This window comes from Pollicipes pollicipes, unplaced genomic scaffold (genome assembly GCF_011947565.3).
Source record: "Pollicipes pollicipes isolate AB1234 unplaced genomic scaffold, Ppol_2.1 Scaffold_3087;HRSCAF=3621_pilon_pilon_pilon, whole genome shotgun sequence".
In the NCBI taxonomy this organism is placed as follows: Eukaryota; Metazoa; Arthropoda; class Thecostraca; order Pollicipedomorpha; family Pollicipedidae; genus Pollicipes; species Pollicipes pollicipes.
This window is the reverse complement of record NW_023596225.1, coordinates 38,725,979-38,739,905: the sequence shown is the minus strand read 5'-3', so window position 1 is coordinate 38,739,905 and position 13,927 is coordinate 38,725,979. Positions and strand designations below refer to the sequence as shown.

At 54.5% G+C, this 13,927-nt stretch overlaps 1 protein-coding gene across 1 annotated transcript in view; it reads right to left on the bottom strand.

Annotated features, from left to right (window-relative positions):
* Positions 1–13,685, bottom strand: part of LOC119090119 (GATOR complex protein Iml1) — a 38,665-nt gene extending 24,980 nt beyond the window's left edge. Inside the window, exons 1-14 of the mRNA XM_037212913.1 lie at positions 13,635–13,685; positions 12,882–12,949; positions 12,420–12,563; positions 11,262–11,440; positions 9,873–9,998; positions 9,190–9,330; positions 8,664–8,806; positions 7,679–7,878; positions 6,829–7,025; positions 5,440–5,720; positions 4,666–4,817; positions 2,588–2,680; positions 1,455–1,673; positions 276–344 (exon numbers count right to left, since the gene is read on the bottom strand). Coding sequence (XP_037068808.1) covers positions 276–344; positions 1,455–1,673; positions 2,588–2,680; positions 4,666–4,817; positions 5,440–5,720; positions 6,829–7,025; positions 7,679–7,878; positions 8,664–8,806; positions 9,190–9,330; positions 9,873–9,998; positions 11,262–11,440; positions 12,420–12,563; positions 12,882–12,942 — 2,005 coding nt within the window. The 5' untranslated portion in view covers positions 12,943–12,949; positions 13,635–13,685. The remainder of the gene's footprint in view (positions 1–275; positions 345–1,454; positions 1,674–2,587; positions 2,681–4,665; positions 4,818–5,439; positions 5,721–6,828; positions 7,026–7,678; positions 7,879–8,663; positions 8,807–9,189; positions 9,331–9,872; positions 9,999–11,261; positions 11,441–12,419; positions 12,564–12,881; positions 12,950–13,634) is intronic.
* Between the last annotated feature and the right edge of the window lie 242 nt (positions 13,686–13,927).

Below are 13,927 nucleotides of genomic sequence, written 5' to 3'. Positions count from 1 at the left end.
CGGGTGCCCCGTGCAGCCCGAGTCCGCTGCTGGGTCGGACGGCTGGATGCCAGGCACATGGGGATGCGGAAAATACGGGAAAAGTGCCCACGCGGCAAACAGTACTTAGCCGGGCTAGGAATCGAAATCGGAACTTGACGTACTCCATATCACTGCATGATAACGTCTAAGTCCTACCAATCGTTACCAGTGGGAATGAGCATACCGTCATGACATCACCACATCCCTGGAGGACACCGGCAGCGCGCGCCCAGTGGCGGCCTAGGACGGCCTACCTTTGGCGCTGAGGTCCAGACCCATGGCGTTGGCGTAGTGGTGCTGCTGGAACAGCACTCCCTTCGGACCTGGAACAGCACGAGACATGACCCGCCGCCGAACCGTGCGCACGCCTGCGCAGCTGGCGCTCCGGCTACCACTGCTGACGCTCGGCTGGCGCGCCCAGGGAGGCTCGTCGCCAACGGCCGGTCCGATGGTGAGGCGATGAGGGCACGAGCCTCACCTCCCGCGCGCCAGACACGCAGCGCTCGAGACACACCACCGCGGCGGCTTGCCCCACCCGGGGCATCGTATCTCTCCCGACGTTCTGGGGAACATTTACAGCGCGGCCGCGTGACTGTCGCGTGTGCGGCCTCGGCAATCCCGGGTGCTGCTTGGCTCCCAGCCCGGGCCCTACCAGTCTATAGTTCATCCCACCTGGATGGCGGGGCACTGCTCCCACAGCAGGTCATCCACAGCGGCTACTCTCATCTGAACGCCGCTCAGACACTGGAGCGATTAACCTCCTTAGAGAAGAACAAAAATATTGAAATCATTTATGATGCCTAGAGACGTACAAACACATCGCGATGCTATTGAATTTTGTTTGATCTCGCACCGCTAGCCTCAGCAATAAACAGCGGGATGGCGTAACGCCTGTGCCATTTTCGGCTTTCGAAATAATGACAAAGTTGAAGACGGAGAATGCCGCAGTCACCGACGGAAGCACACCAAAGGCATGATCACTTTAGTGACCCGGGACCACTAGACTACTCACGACTCCTAAATTCATACGCTGCGCGTTGAGTGGTGATGGCTTTATGAAAATCGGGCGAGCGGCTCGAGGCTCAGAGACTCGCAACAGCCACAAAGCCGGCGGTGGAGCGTTGTTGCCTGCGCGCGGCTGGGTTACTTCTCTTCGCAGCTGCCTGCGTCACTACGGATCACGTCGCAGCCGTGCCATGTCGACGCGTTCGGAGCGAATCGGCCCCGCCCAATCTCCACACACACAACTGCCCCGGCGGAGCGCATTCGTGTAACAGACCACGAAACAGGCGTCTATTCCACGGCACGCACGCCCTGTCATACGAGCGCTCGCCACGGCCGCGGGGGAGGCGCCGCCGCCATACACCGCCGGCCCGCTCGCCTCCCTGCCGCGCGGCCCGACCCGCGCGTCGCCGGCGGCGGCGCCCGCCCACCTTTGGGGAAGATATGCGTCCAGCGGCGCCGGCTGGAGGTGTGCTTGACCACGATGTTGCTGGGGTCGAACGGGTTGAAGAGGGCGCGGCCGGGCCCGTGCGGCACGGCCACGCGGCTGAGGCTCAGGTCACAGGCCGACACGGCCGAGGCGGCCGGCCGCGGCGGCGAGCGGGTCACGTCGCTGTCGTCGAACGAGACGCGCCGCAGCGTGCCGCCGTCTGCGGGAGGCGCCGCGCCGCGCCGCGCCCGTTAGCGCGCCGCCAGGTCCGGCGGCCCCGGGCGTGGTCTCTCGGTCAGCTGGTGATGGATTGACTCCACATCGGAGTTGAGGCAGAGGTCGACCCATACTTGTCACGCGCCCCGGCGCCACGAAGGCCACGTGGGAGGAGGCGGCGGAGCGCACAGCGCAGCACGGATCAGGGACACACCATGCTTTGGTGTTGTTTAGTGGACTGGTTTCACAATGACTGGGTATGGACTGGTATGGACTGGTATGGTCTGGATGGTCTGGTATGGTTTGGCGAGGCGCACATATGGTGGTCTGGTATGGTCTGGCGAGATGCACATCGGCTATATTAAGTGGGCAGAGGCACACGACAGCCTGGGGACGTGAGTGAAGAAAGCCCTTATGTGCTAGAAGTACACAGCAACGCCATACAAATTTGTTCTTGATTGATGTCTTGTTCCAAGACAGCATTCAGGGCAGGGACGTGCAGAATGAAATATTCAGGGATATGTCACACTGAAAAATATTGGAACGCAAAAATGCAAGACGTGGGGATGTGTCAGTCGGCGTCTGTCGACGACAGGGCCACATGTTGCACCTATCCACGTTATTAATCAGCATTAGTTCGGCACACGCAAGGACGTAGATCACCTTCACGGCTTCACCCACTCCAGTTGCTATTTCCTAGTACCACTGCTCCCGAGCAACGGTCACCACACACCAGACCGGGGGAGGGGGACCCCCATGCCGCAGTCCAGCTTCAATCCAACCACAGCGCAAGCGCCATTTGACATCCTGGTTAACGGTTTCCCAGCCGTGTGAGCAGCCCATCAGCCCGTTATAGGGCGCATGGATGGTTGCCACCACAGCCAGGTCAGCGCAGGCCATGCCGCGTCTATCACTCACCGGACCGGTCACTGCCGAACACGGACCCGAACGACGACGAGTATAGCTCACCAGGCGGCGACACTGGGCTCTGCACGAGCGGCGAGGCGCGCGCTAAAACAGACCAATGGCGGCGCCGCGTCACTGCCGGCGCGCGCCCGCTCAGCCAATCACCAGCCGTGCCGGGCCGATCGCATGCGGCGGCGGGGTCGGTTAGCTTGCCACCGCCAAGTACCAGCCCTAAAGGGAGTGTGCCACCTTTGGGACGCGAATCAAAACCATACTCTGGTGATATCTGGGGGCCAGTTATGTCTTACCATAGTACTGCATCATAATATACTTGAAGCAAATCCATTTCACTTCATTTCATTTTCTATTGAAAATTACGCGGTTCCAGCTCGACACAGTACGACAAAATGTGTACCTATAGCCCCAGGTTTCGCTTTTGGAGTAAGCAACCTAAGCGCACACAATCCGTTCTAGCGGGATATTCAGCCGTTTAAATTTCCGTGAAAATGAGCACGAAACAGGGAGAAAGCTAACCCGCAACACCAACAGTCAGACCCTTGCTACACCCAAAGTGTGGTGGTCAAAATGTGTTCCGCCATTGACAGATACGAATGACGTCAGAAGAAAAGAATGTTCATGATTGGTACAGCGGGTGGCACAAGCCATTTAGCAAGAAGTACATTCGTGGAACTTTGAACAAGTAAATCACTAGTCCAGGTGATATGTTTCTGGTTAGCTGGTTGGCAACCTGGTTGTTAACACGGTCTTGCAACGAACTGAGCATCCATGTAAACAATGTTTCCTAAAGTCGAAAAACCATTTGAAAAGACTCGCCGTGCCATGTGAGAGAGGATTCAAAGCCATGGTATGACGTTTCGATGAGTTGACATGATTATGACCCCATACTTGTGTGTCTTTACCCTGTAGAGAGTTCAAGTCTTTGTGCATCTTCAATTGCGTATTACGAATATTTCATAGAAAACATGTTGGAAAAGCGAATCAAACCAGAAGTATTACTTTCAAAGTGATGGTCACACAGTATAACGGCATTCCTTGTGTGGGGCGGCCAACTCGATTACAAATTCTGAGCTACCCTGGGCGACTTCGTGAAACCTAGTGTCACCGACCAACCCGGACGAGGACGAGTCTTGTCATCTACCCTCCAGTGAACATGACAAAACAGGTGACACACTCCCTCTAACGGTCGCTAGCCTACAACATGCCATGTTTGAGTCCGTTAGCCATCACACGCGACGCGCGAGCCCTCAACCCGTCAGAGGCAGCAGGGTCGGCTGACGTGCGGCCTCCCAGTCGGTTAGTCAGTCACACGCGCCGGCCCAGCCGGCCGGTCAGTCTGCGGCGGCGGGCGGCACGAATGCACCCCCGGGCAGCGGATGCCACAGAGCAGCAGCCGGGCTGGCGGGCGCCGGCGGCAGGCAGATCAGCTGCGCTTGCGCACGGCGACAGGGTCAAGATTGGGTCGCGGTCAGCGCCTGAGCGCCATAACCTTGTATACCACTTGGAATGGTGGTAGAGGTTTATTTTCTATTTACATTTAAGTTCCGTGTTTTCCGAAAAACGCAATAGTTCCGTAACACAGAACCCATGAACAACAAGGATCGCTACTTTATTTACGTCAATGGTACCTACTTTTATCACGCGTCGCCTACACACGCTCAAGGGTAAAGATGCAGTTACTACAAATTACTTCCGTAAAGTGTCGTAGCTCGGCTGCACCGCTGGGCAGACCCTGCTCCACAGATCACTACACCTTTAGCGGCGTCGCCACGGGACGTGTTCACTACCCTGACGTGACGGCACTCGTAGGCAGCTACATTTGTAAGTGGTTGCTTCAGTCTCAGCTTGCGAGTGCATCAAACGTTTGAGCATCGCATTTGTTGCCAAGCAACAGCCCAGCGCATGCCGCCGACAGCAGTTTCACAACACACAGCGCCCGCACCGCCCGTCCTTCGCGCGCGCCGCGCCGCAGTGACGTCACGCCGCGCCGGCTCCGTTTGGAGCCGGCGCGGCAGCGGGCCCGGCGTGCGGCGAGCGCGGCGCGGCGCCGCCAGCGGGCGCCGCCAACCCACCTGGTGTGACAAACCCGGTGGCTGACGAGCTGTACACCTGCTCGGCGATCGGCGACGAGACGGCCGAGTCGGTCGGCGGGCGCGGCGGCTTCACGTGCGAGGTGGTGACGGTGCGCTTGCGCGGCGGCACGCGCTGCAGGGTCATCGTCGCCCTGGTGGGGGGGACGCGTCGGACGCGGTTCAGCGGCGCGCCGACGGATCGGCAGCACCGTCCGCTGGCTGTCAGCTCAACATGGCAGCCATCACCGACACCGACTAACTGACACCGACTGACACCGGCTGACGAACTCTGCATGTGCAGCCAAGGAGGGAGGCGGGCCCGGACACTCATTCCCTAGACCCGCATTTCGCATTTCTATGCCATAAATGGCGCATGACAGAACGTTTGCGATCGGCGCAATACGTTCTCGTGAGCTCCGGTCCCCCTCCCCCCCCCCCCCCCCCCCTGTAAGAAAATCCCTGGCATTCGGCAGAACCGCGCTGCTTTAGTTTGTACGGGCTAAACTTGCCAGGGATCTGCGAAACAGATCGCTACGGTTTGTGAAATCCAAGACGGCCTTGTATTTTAATGACAGGCACAATGCGCCTCTGCCAAATGCCTTTGACAGGCTTCGAGCTTCACAACCCATCGACACAGACAGATGTCATTTTTATGCGAAGCCAGCGCCTCATCTCTATACAGCCATATTCTGTCCGCTTACGGCACAATCCAGACTTCATGACATAACACATCTCATCTCGCTGCCCAACTCCCGCCGCGCTTCACCAACTCACTGTTTATAGGTGGCGTTGGCGGGCATGCGGAAGACGTCGGCGTCGTGGGCGTCGTAGTCGTACACGGAGCTGGGGATGGCGTGCTCGCTGGGCGGCGGGCGACCGCGCGGCAGCACCGACTGCACGCGCGCCACGGGCGCCTTGGGCGCGCTCGGCGGCACCTTGATGCGCGGCACGAACTCCGAGTAGCCCACCCGCTTGTTGGACGAGTAGAAGCTGAGGTTGATCCAGGTGTGTGGCAGGTAGTAGTCCTGCGTCTCCGTCAGGCTCTTGTTGTGGAACTGAGGCAGCAGGGTGTGGCGGTGAACGGCCAGTGACCGGCGTTCGCAGCCAGGATCATTTGGTCAGCTTCCCAAAAAAACGCCACACACTGCAGAAATAGCTCTAACCTCCGCGTGAAACGTTGGCAAAACAGTAGCAAGCGACCGCTTTACCATAACCTGGGCCAAAAAAGCAAATGGGCTTGGCAAAATTCGTTAACGGATTCTTGCATTTCTCTAAGACCTTTATTCAGGACTGTTTGCGTAGGATATTTGCAATCATCGATCGCAGGCTCATCCAATAGTTCACAAGAGGCGCGATTGTTTACACACCGCGCTGTATCAATTGTTCAATATTTGCATTAAACTTCTTGATCAGGTCGGCTTCAGCAGCACTGCAATATCACCACAACTCCCCGCCACCCAACTAGCAAGAAAAATATAACTTTCAGTCACAGTAAGGCAACCAAAGAACACAAAACACGAACTGTGCACAGATCCCGCCGACCAGACGTCACAGCAACGTGAGATAAATTGGCCAAGGAGGACAAGGACATTGGTGCTGGCAGAAGTGTGGGTTCATCTGTGCAGGCGATCCCACACTCCGGCGTGCGATCCAGGGACCCGCCCGTTCTTGGGGCGCTTTCACGATTCGGTGTCAGGTTTTAGCAGCCAGAACAGCTGAAGACGTGACGCCAACTGCACGGCATTGGTGAGCGCACCGGTTACAGCTCACTACAGGATCCCCAAATTAGCTGCACGGTGCTGGCGAATGCACCGGTTACAGGTCGCTACAGGATCTCCAAATCAGCTGCACGGTGCTGGCGAATGTACCGGTTATGACTCATTCAAGGATCCCGGGACGGTCCAAACCGCAACCGACGCCAGCGATCGACGAACGAGCGGCCAACGACACTCTTAACAAGACATATCGAATACAAGACGCTGCGGACGAAGCCGAGGGAGACACCAACCTTACTTAGAACTTAGGCACAGCCGCCAGTACCCCCCACCCGCGTGGATGGCGTGGAGCCCCGCCCAGCCGGGCTTATTCCTCGCTCTCTGGCGGCGGCGGTCCACAACAGGGAGGTGGGCGGCGCCGAAGAGCGCCGGTCGCGCGCGCACGCACCTTGAGCAGAGGCACGGCGTGCAGCGGCTGCTCGCCGACGCACACCAGGTCGATGCCGACGCCGTAGTCGATGATGCGCTGCTTGGTCAGATTGTTGAGCTCCCGCTCCACCTGGTACACGCCAACGCCGGGCGACACCACCACGCACATCTGGCCGGTGCGCTCCAGAGCCCGGTGCAGGTAGTGCATCTCGAACACTGCCGCGCACAGCCGCTAGTTAAGCTGGTGGCTCTCAAACACTCATACACAGTCGCCAGTCGAGCAGTGGCTCTCAAACACTGCCGCACATTGTCGCTAGTCAAGGAGGCGGCGTTAAAACTCTGGCGCTTACAGTCGCTGGTCAAGCCAGTAGCTCTGTAAAGGCAAACTAAGCGAACACATAAATGCGGACGAGCCATTCTATGTTTGAGATCAGTGTGTCAGCATGAATGTTGGCTTCATTGGCTGTTGGTGTTTTAGACATGCCGACTGCAGATGCTATGTTTCTCTCAGAATCAAGTATTTCCGTGTCTACCAGCGGGTATAAAACCTTAAGTCGTATTTACAGCGAAAAAGACAGCAGCAACACACACGTCACGGAACAACATAGAGGAATCACGCCGTTCAAAGTGACGCGATCGTTCCTCGAGGCAGAGCGGACGCGAGCAAACGCATGACAATGACGGGAAAGGCATCACATCGGCAGCATACAGACCTAGGCCGGCCACCACAAACATTTACGTTATTCCCAACAAAAACAACGGCAATAACTGTGTATCCCATTCCCTGAAACACACTAAAACACACTGAAGTAAGTGACCGCTTTCTAGCATTTGGACCCACCGCGTGGTCGGAGGGGGGGGGGACGCACCATTCATGGAGATGTTGAGCACCTCGAGGAAGTTGCCCTGGGCGGCCGAGCTGAGCGAGGCGCGCGGCGGCGGCGGCGCGCCAGGGGGCGCCCGCTCCCGCTGGAAGTTCAGCAGGCCCTCCCGGTAGCCCATGAACAGGTGCCGGATGGTGGAGAGCACGGGCGTCCAGTCCTCGTACCGCTCGTTTTGCACGGCAACCCTGGCGAGATCGAGGCCGCGCGGGCGCTTGGTCACGACACAGAGATCGAGGCCGCGCGGGCGCTTGGCCACGACACAGAGATCGAGGCCGCGCGGGCGCTTGGTCATAACACAGCGCTGCCCGCTTTTTTAAATGGCCGCGACGCACGTCGTCGCGCTTCTTGCATGGAGCGCCAGCGACTCCATTGGCCACATTAACGTTCAGGGGCCATGGCACGACCGAGATTCGAACCCGGACCCTTAAGTGGGAGTCCGACACGTTAACCACTCGGCCATGACTACGCCCCCAGTACCCCGCCCCAGTGAGGTAGGGGCCGTGCGGCCACTTCTAGTTCCAGGCCATATATAGAAATAAATAAAAATATATGAGCAGAAAAGCACACTTATATATACAAAACCATATATATATATATATATATATATATATATATATATATATATATATATATATGTATATATATATGTATGTATATATATAAATATATTATACATATAACGCCACATGCATACATACGCAGTAACGTACATAGGCAAAAAACTTAGAGATATAGTAGGCCGACACCGTAAACTATGTCTACGCAGTACAAATGAACAGGACAAGTTTAAACAGTATGCATCAGCGGGGTGACATTGAAATCATCATGGCGCCTCCAATCCTGCTCAACACTGATGGCATTGCTGTTAAGTCCGTTAAACTCGCATGGTCGCCATACTCTTCCCGAACACAACGGCCCCGTGATCCCGCCACACGCAGCTGGATGGTGCGGTCCGGGGCATCTAACCGACCTGTAGAAGTCCTCGTAGAACATGTTGCGGAAATCCTTCTGTACATCGTGACGCATGTACTCCGGAAACTCGCTGAGCGAGTTGGCCTTGTAGAAGAGCCGGGAGAACAGCGTGATGGTCACCTCGTGGTTGGTCCCATGTCTCTGTAAGAGCGTGATGGTCACCTTGTGGTTGGTCCCGTGCCTCTGTAAGAGCGTCATGGTCACCTCGTGGTTGGTCCCGTGCCTCTGTAAGAGCGCTATGTTCACCTCGTGGTTGTTGCCGTGCCATTTTAAGAGAGCGATTGCGCTTCATGGTTCATGCCGTGACTTCGTAAGAACGTGAATGTCAGTTTGCCGTTGCTGACTGTCCCAAGTGACGTTCGCCCTGCGGCTGGCGCCTCGCGGGGTCTGTGAAGGCGCGATGGCCACTTCACGTGTTGGTCATCGCGGGCGCGGTGACTGTCAGACACCAAGCAGCAAGGGCTGCTTAACGTAACAAACGTAACGCTGCATAACGTAGCAAGCGTCTCCGCAAGGTTCCGCACCTTCCAATTGTTGAAGAGGTCACTGAGGAAGCCGTTAACGGCCTTCTCGAAGTACAGGTCTCCGTAAACGTCAAAGTCCCACATTTCCTCTGACATCTGGATGTAGAGGTGGAACATGCTGGTGGCTGACCGGAACACCACCTGCCGAAGAAAGAACGCAGCCACGATAGAGTGACACGGCTGGCCGACACGGTGGCCGGGCGCGTTTGCTGGAACGGCGATAACGAACGGCCGCGGCAGAGGTAAGGCGCTAAGGCGTCTTCCACAACAGAAGAAACATCACCGATCCTGTGATGGCAGCACCCACCCCCGCACCTCACTCCCAGGGACGAGGGTCACCATCACCGCACCTCACTCCAAGGGACGAGGGACGCCATCACCGCACCTAACTTCTCGGGACGAGGGGCGCTAAGCTCAGCGTCAGCACTGTCCGAAGCGACCTTCCACACCGTGCAGTTAAGACAGACCTCCGTGTTGGTGCCCCATGCCGGCCAACAACACCTCATGCTCACCAATCCGTCCGTAAAGCACCAGTCGCAAATGACCTCAAACAGACCTCAGCGGCGATTCAGGGTACAGGGTCCGGTCCCGTACGCACCCCAAACGTATCCCGTGTCCCGTATGCGCGCCGATGACCCGGTCACCGGACCCAGCTGGGGCCGCGGCTGGCCCGGCCAACTGACCTTGGTATCCGGCGTGACCAGACCGCACGCCACGCGGTCTCCCTGCGACCACATCTCGAACACCTGGCAGCGCACCGTCTGCGAGCAGAACTCCACGTTCTTCTTGTGGTACATCACCTTGCCCACCTGTCGGCAGCGGCAGCCCAGTTTGGCACCTGCTCGCTGGAGGCGTGCTGGCAGCCAACCGGCGTGCGTGTGCATCATCCGTGGTTACATCCCCATGTGGCTATTCGGTTCCAGCGTCACACGCTCTCGATACTTCCGGTCTGCGGCGTGATTCGTGGCGGCGCTCGTGTCGAAGCCCTGCCCCGGTTCTGTGTTGGCTTTTGCTGTTATGGGGCAATTTGGTGGTGGTGTTCTTATTAACATTCCATCCTACACTGCCTTAGTAGCCTTCATTGCATGCTGTGTAGTGCGGCTCGCGAATGCAACCTAAGTTAGGGCGAAATCACCGGGGGATTGTTTTGCAACATTACTTACTAATAAAATTATAAAACATTGCCAAAGATATCCATTTTTAGAGAAACTCAAATGTCAAAGGGGGAAGTCTTGTCCAGACATGCAGAAGTGAATGTGTCTTAACCCCTATTTGTTCGCCGTACATACTGCCCGCGGCTGTTCTGCGTCAGCTGATCTTCGCCCTTGCGGCCAACGCTGCCTCTTTATGCATCATCTGCGTAATTTTTGGTCATGGCACACCCTGCACCGTGGCTGGCGTAACGTGTCTTTAATAAATATCGTCATTCAAATTTTTGCAAGAGCATATAGTCTAGCACATAGACGTACTTAATTCATCTGCCTAAAAGCTAGGAGATTAATCAATGAATTACCACACGGATGGATACACGCTCACATACCACATGCTCTATTGATTTCAAGAGTGAACAATTTGCTTTGGAAACGCAACAATGAATGCAGTACGTCAAAATCAAGAAGAAAGCGAACGGGGAAGCGGCAGTTTCAACCCAGCGGTGGCCTCGACCCATGGATTCCGTTCGCCAATCGCGCCCGCCGTGATTTTCCTCTTAAATAAGCCCTGTTACTGACAGCTGGAATCTCCAAGCAGCGTGTGGAGCCCATTCCGAATCAAATTGGCTCGCTGCCATTCCGCTGCCATTCGACGGCAGCACGTTTTCGACTGATGGCGATCCTGCACCACCTCCGCTGACGTCCAATGCCGATCACAGCGAACTTGATTTACTTAATCAATTAAGTAAATTTATCAATTTACTCCGCAATTTACTTAAATTACTGAGCGCTTCCTTTGGGGCGCAGCCGCCGACCCCACCGCCGTATTGTACCATTGCACCAAGTGCAACACGCACACGGAACCGGAGCTGCATCAGCCCAGACGTGGCCTGCGCGGTGACCTGCGCACGTCACACTGACCAGGCTGTTCTTGAGGCGCCACATGTCGCTGCGGTTAAGGTAGTGGTCCTTGAAGAGCAGCTCCACCGACTCGAGCGCGGCGTCGGCCGGGTCCACCAGACGCACGCTGACCGAGTCGTACAGCCGGTCCCGCAGGTGGAACGTCTCCACCACCGTACTGTCCACACTGACGGCGTCCACTGAAAACGTCCACACACAGCCGTTATCGGCGGGGCGGCAGTACGACGGGGACGGAGTCGACGGGGACGGAGTCGATGGGGACGGAGTCGACGCGGGACAGAGCCAACAGGGACAGAGCCGACGGGGACAGCTTCGACGGAAATGGAGTCGATGGCGACAGAGTTAACAGGGACAGAGCTGTGAGAGGCAAAGTCAACAGGGGTAGAGTCACTGGGGACAGAGTCAATGGGGACAGAGTCAACAGGAATAGAGTCAATGGGGACAGACTTGTCAGGGTCATAGTCAATGGGGACAGAGTCAAATGGGGGCAGAGTCAATGGGGACAGAGTCAATGGGGGACAGAGTCAACAGGGGCAGACTTGTGAGGGTCAGAGTCAATGGAGATGGAGTCAATGGGGACAGAGTAAGACCAGGTCACAGCAACCAGGTGGGTGAAGCCTGGTCAAAATCATGGACCACACATGCAGACAACCACCAGTAATAGCCCCTATTAGAAATGCATTGACCACATAAAAGCATCTTTACCAGGGAGCCTATTTGTGCAACTGTCTCTGCTGTTGGCACGTGGGTGGATAACTGGGTGCTCTAATCGTGCAGCATGATCATGAATTCTATTTCATTGGCCTCCACTCTTCCCTACCATGACTTCATTTCTGATCATTTTCATTTATATATCTTATATTATATTCATCCACACATCAATGTGCAAATGGACAGACATAATTTTGTGTTCAGTTGCATTGGCTTATACTCAAACTCCAGCCATCATGTCAGCCACATCAGTCTTGAACAGAAAAAAACTGAAATACATGGAGAAATCTGCTTTGTTGCATCCACCTACCCTCACCTAAACTGATCTTACAAAACTATGCCCAAACATTACACCCTGTGCTATCAAGTGATCAACCTTTATTACTGGTGCTGCATAACTCCATTTGTGATCACTGTCATCCAGGTCATTAAGGCTTGTTCATTCACCTTTATGATCATCCCTGAGGGATCCAGATGAAACCTGAAGCAAAAGACGAGCAAAGTCTAGGTCCGGGTGGGAGATCTCCACTATCTTGCCAACTTCCAAGCCTGGCACTGAGCATGGATGCAGGATAATTTCCTCCTTGGATTCTGTGGGAATAAACCACAAAATCATAATCCATCTGATTCAGCACAGCAATAAAACCAGTTTCCAGATGGCAAAAGGATCAGGAAACATATCATTCATCATCAAAATATAACCACAGTATCACTGAACAAACACAGATTGTAGGCCACACTGTGGTAGTGAAGTGGGAAACAAATATCAGCTACACCCTTGAAGAAAATGAGCAGCCATGATAATGTTCACAACATATCAGTTAAACATTAAATGACATTGTGATATGAATGTTGTCCACATATACTGAAAGAAAACATATCTCCCAGGCTTCTGTGAAAAAAGCTTACCTCCTCGAATCTGTGGAAGTTTTTGATGCACCACAAGCTTCAGAAGCACTTCTTGACTCATTATGCACCTGCATTTGGGGAAATACATTATGGATTTTGTGACAGGTAAGTATTTTTCACTAAATACAAAACAAAAGTCAGTGTTTGTCGAGACCTGTGGTAAAGGATAGTTAACATAACCAAAACCCATTGCAATACCTTAACTGACAAAACAATCAAACATGCTGATGTCACTTATTTAAGAGAACAATAGTATGGCTTTTGATACATCTTAAGTTTCTTAAAACATGTTGAGAATTAATGGTGGATAAACATCCAAGTGACAATTTTTACTTGTGGTAGAGCAAAAAATGTTATCTTAGCAGTCAAAACAGTTACAGGTTGGAGTGCCACCAGTCATGTGTGCTCTGCTATATGGAAGATACCCCATTTGGATGGTTACACACTGGAAAAAATGTTCACAGGTGGGCATGCACTACAAAATCATGACAGAACATTATTTTTGTACCTGCACAAGTCACGAGCCACCAACAAACGCTAATACATCCAAAACTTCCTGACTGCATCAAATTGATAACCTGATCACTGATTAGGCAGATTCAAGGTACTGATCCACGATAAGACATGGGCGAGTTACCAACGCCACTGTATGATTCCCACCCTTTTGAGGGAATACCACATGTCCAAACAATTTTTCCTTCCTATATAGCCACTGCAGCCCTCACAACCTACGCTCACAACCACACACCTTACCGTAGGCCACCCACAGCACCCGCGTCCAGCACCCCCCCTCCTTCGCCTACCACCCGCATGTTTACATTTTGTATCTGGTAGCCTAGCTGGCAGCCTTCCGAATATTATCAGCCAGAGACGTTCCGGAACCAGAGGGATTCTGGCGCAATACAAAAACCTCCAAGAACATCGGTGTATAGCAACAATAAACGCCCTGGGAGCATGACATATGGGCTTTTTCCGATGATAAAGGAGAGCGCATTAACTCCGTTGCCAGATATCCTTTCCAAGTAGCCGAAACACCATAAGCTCTT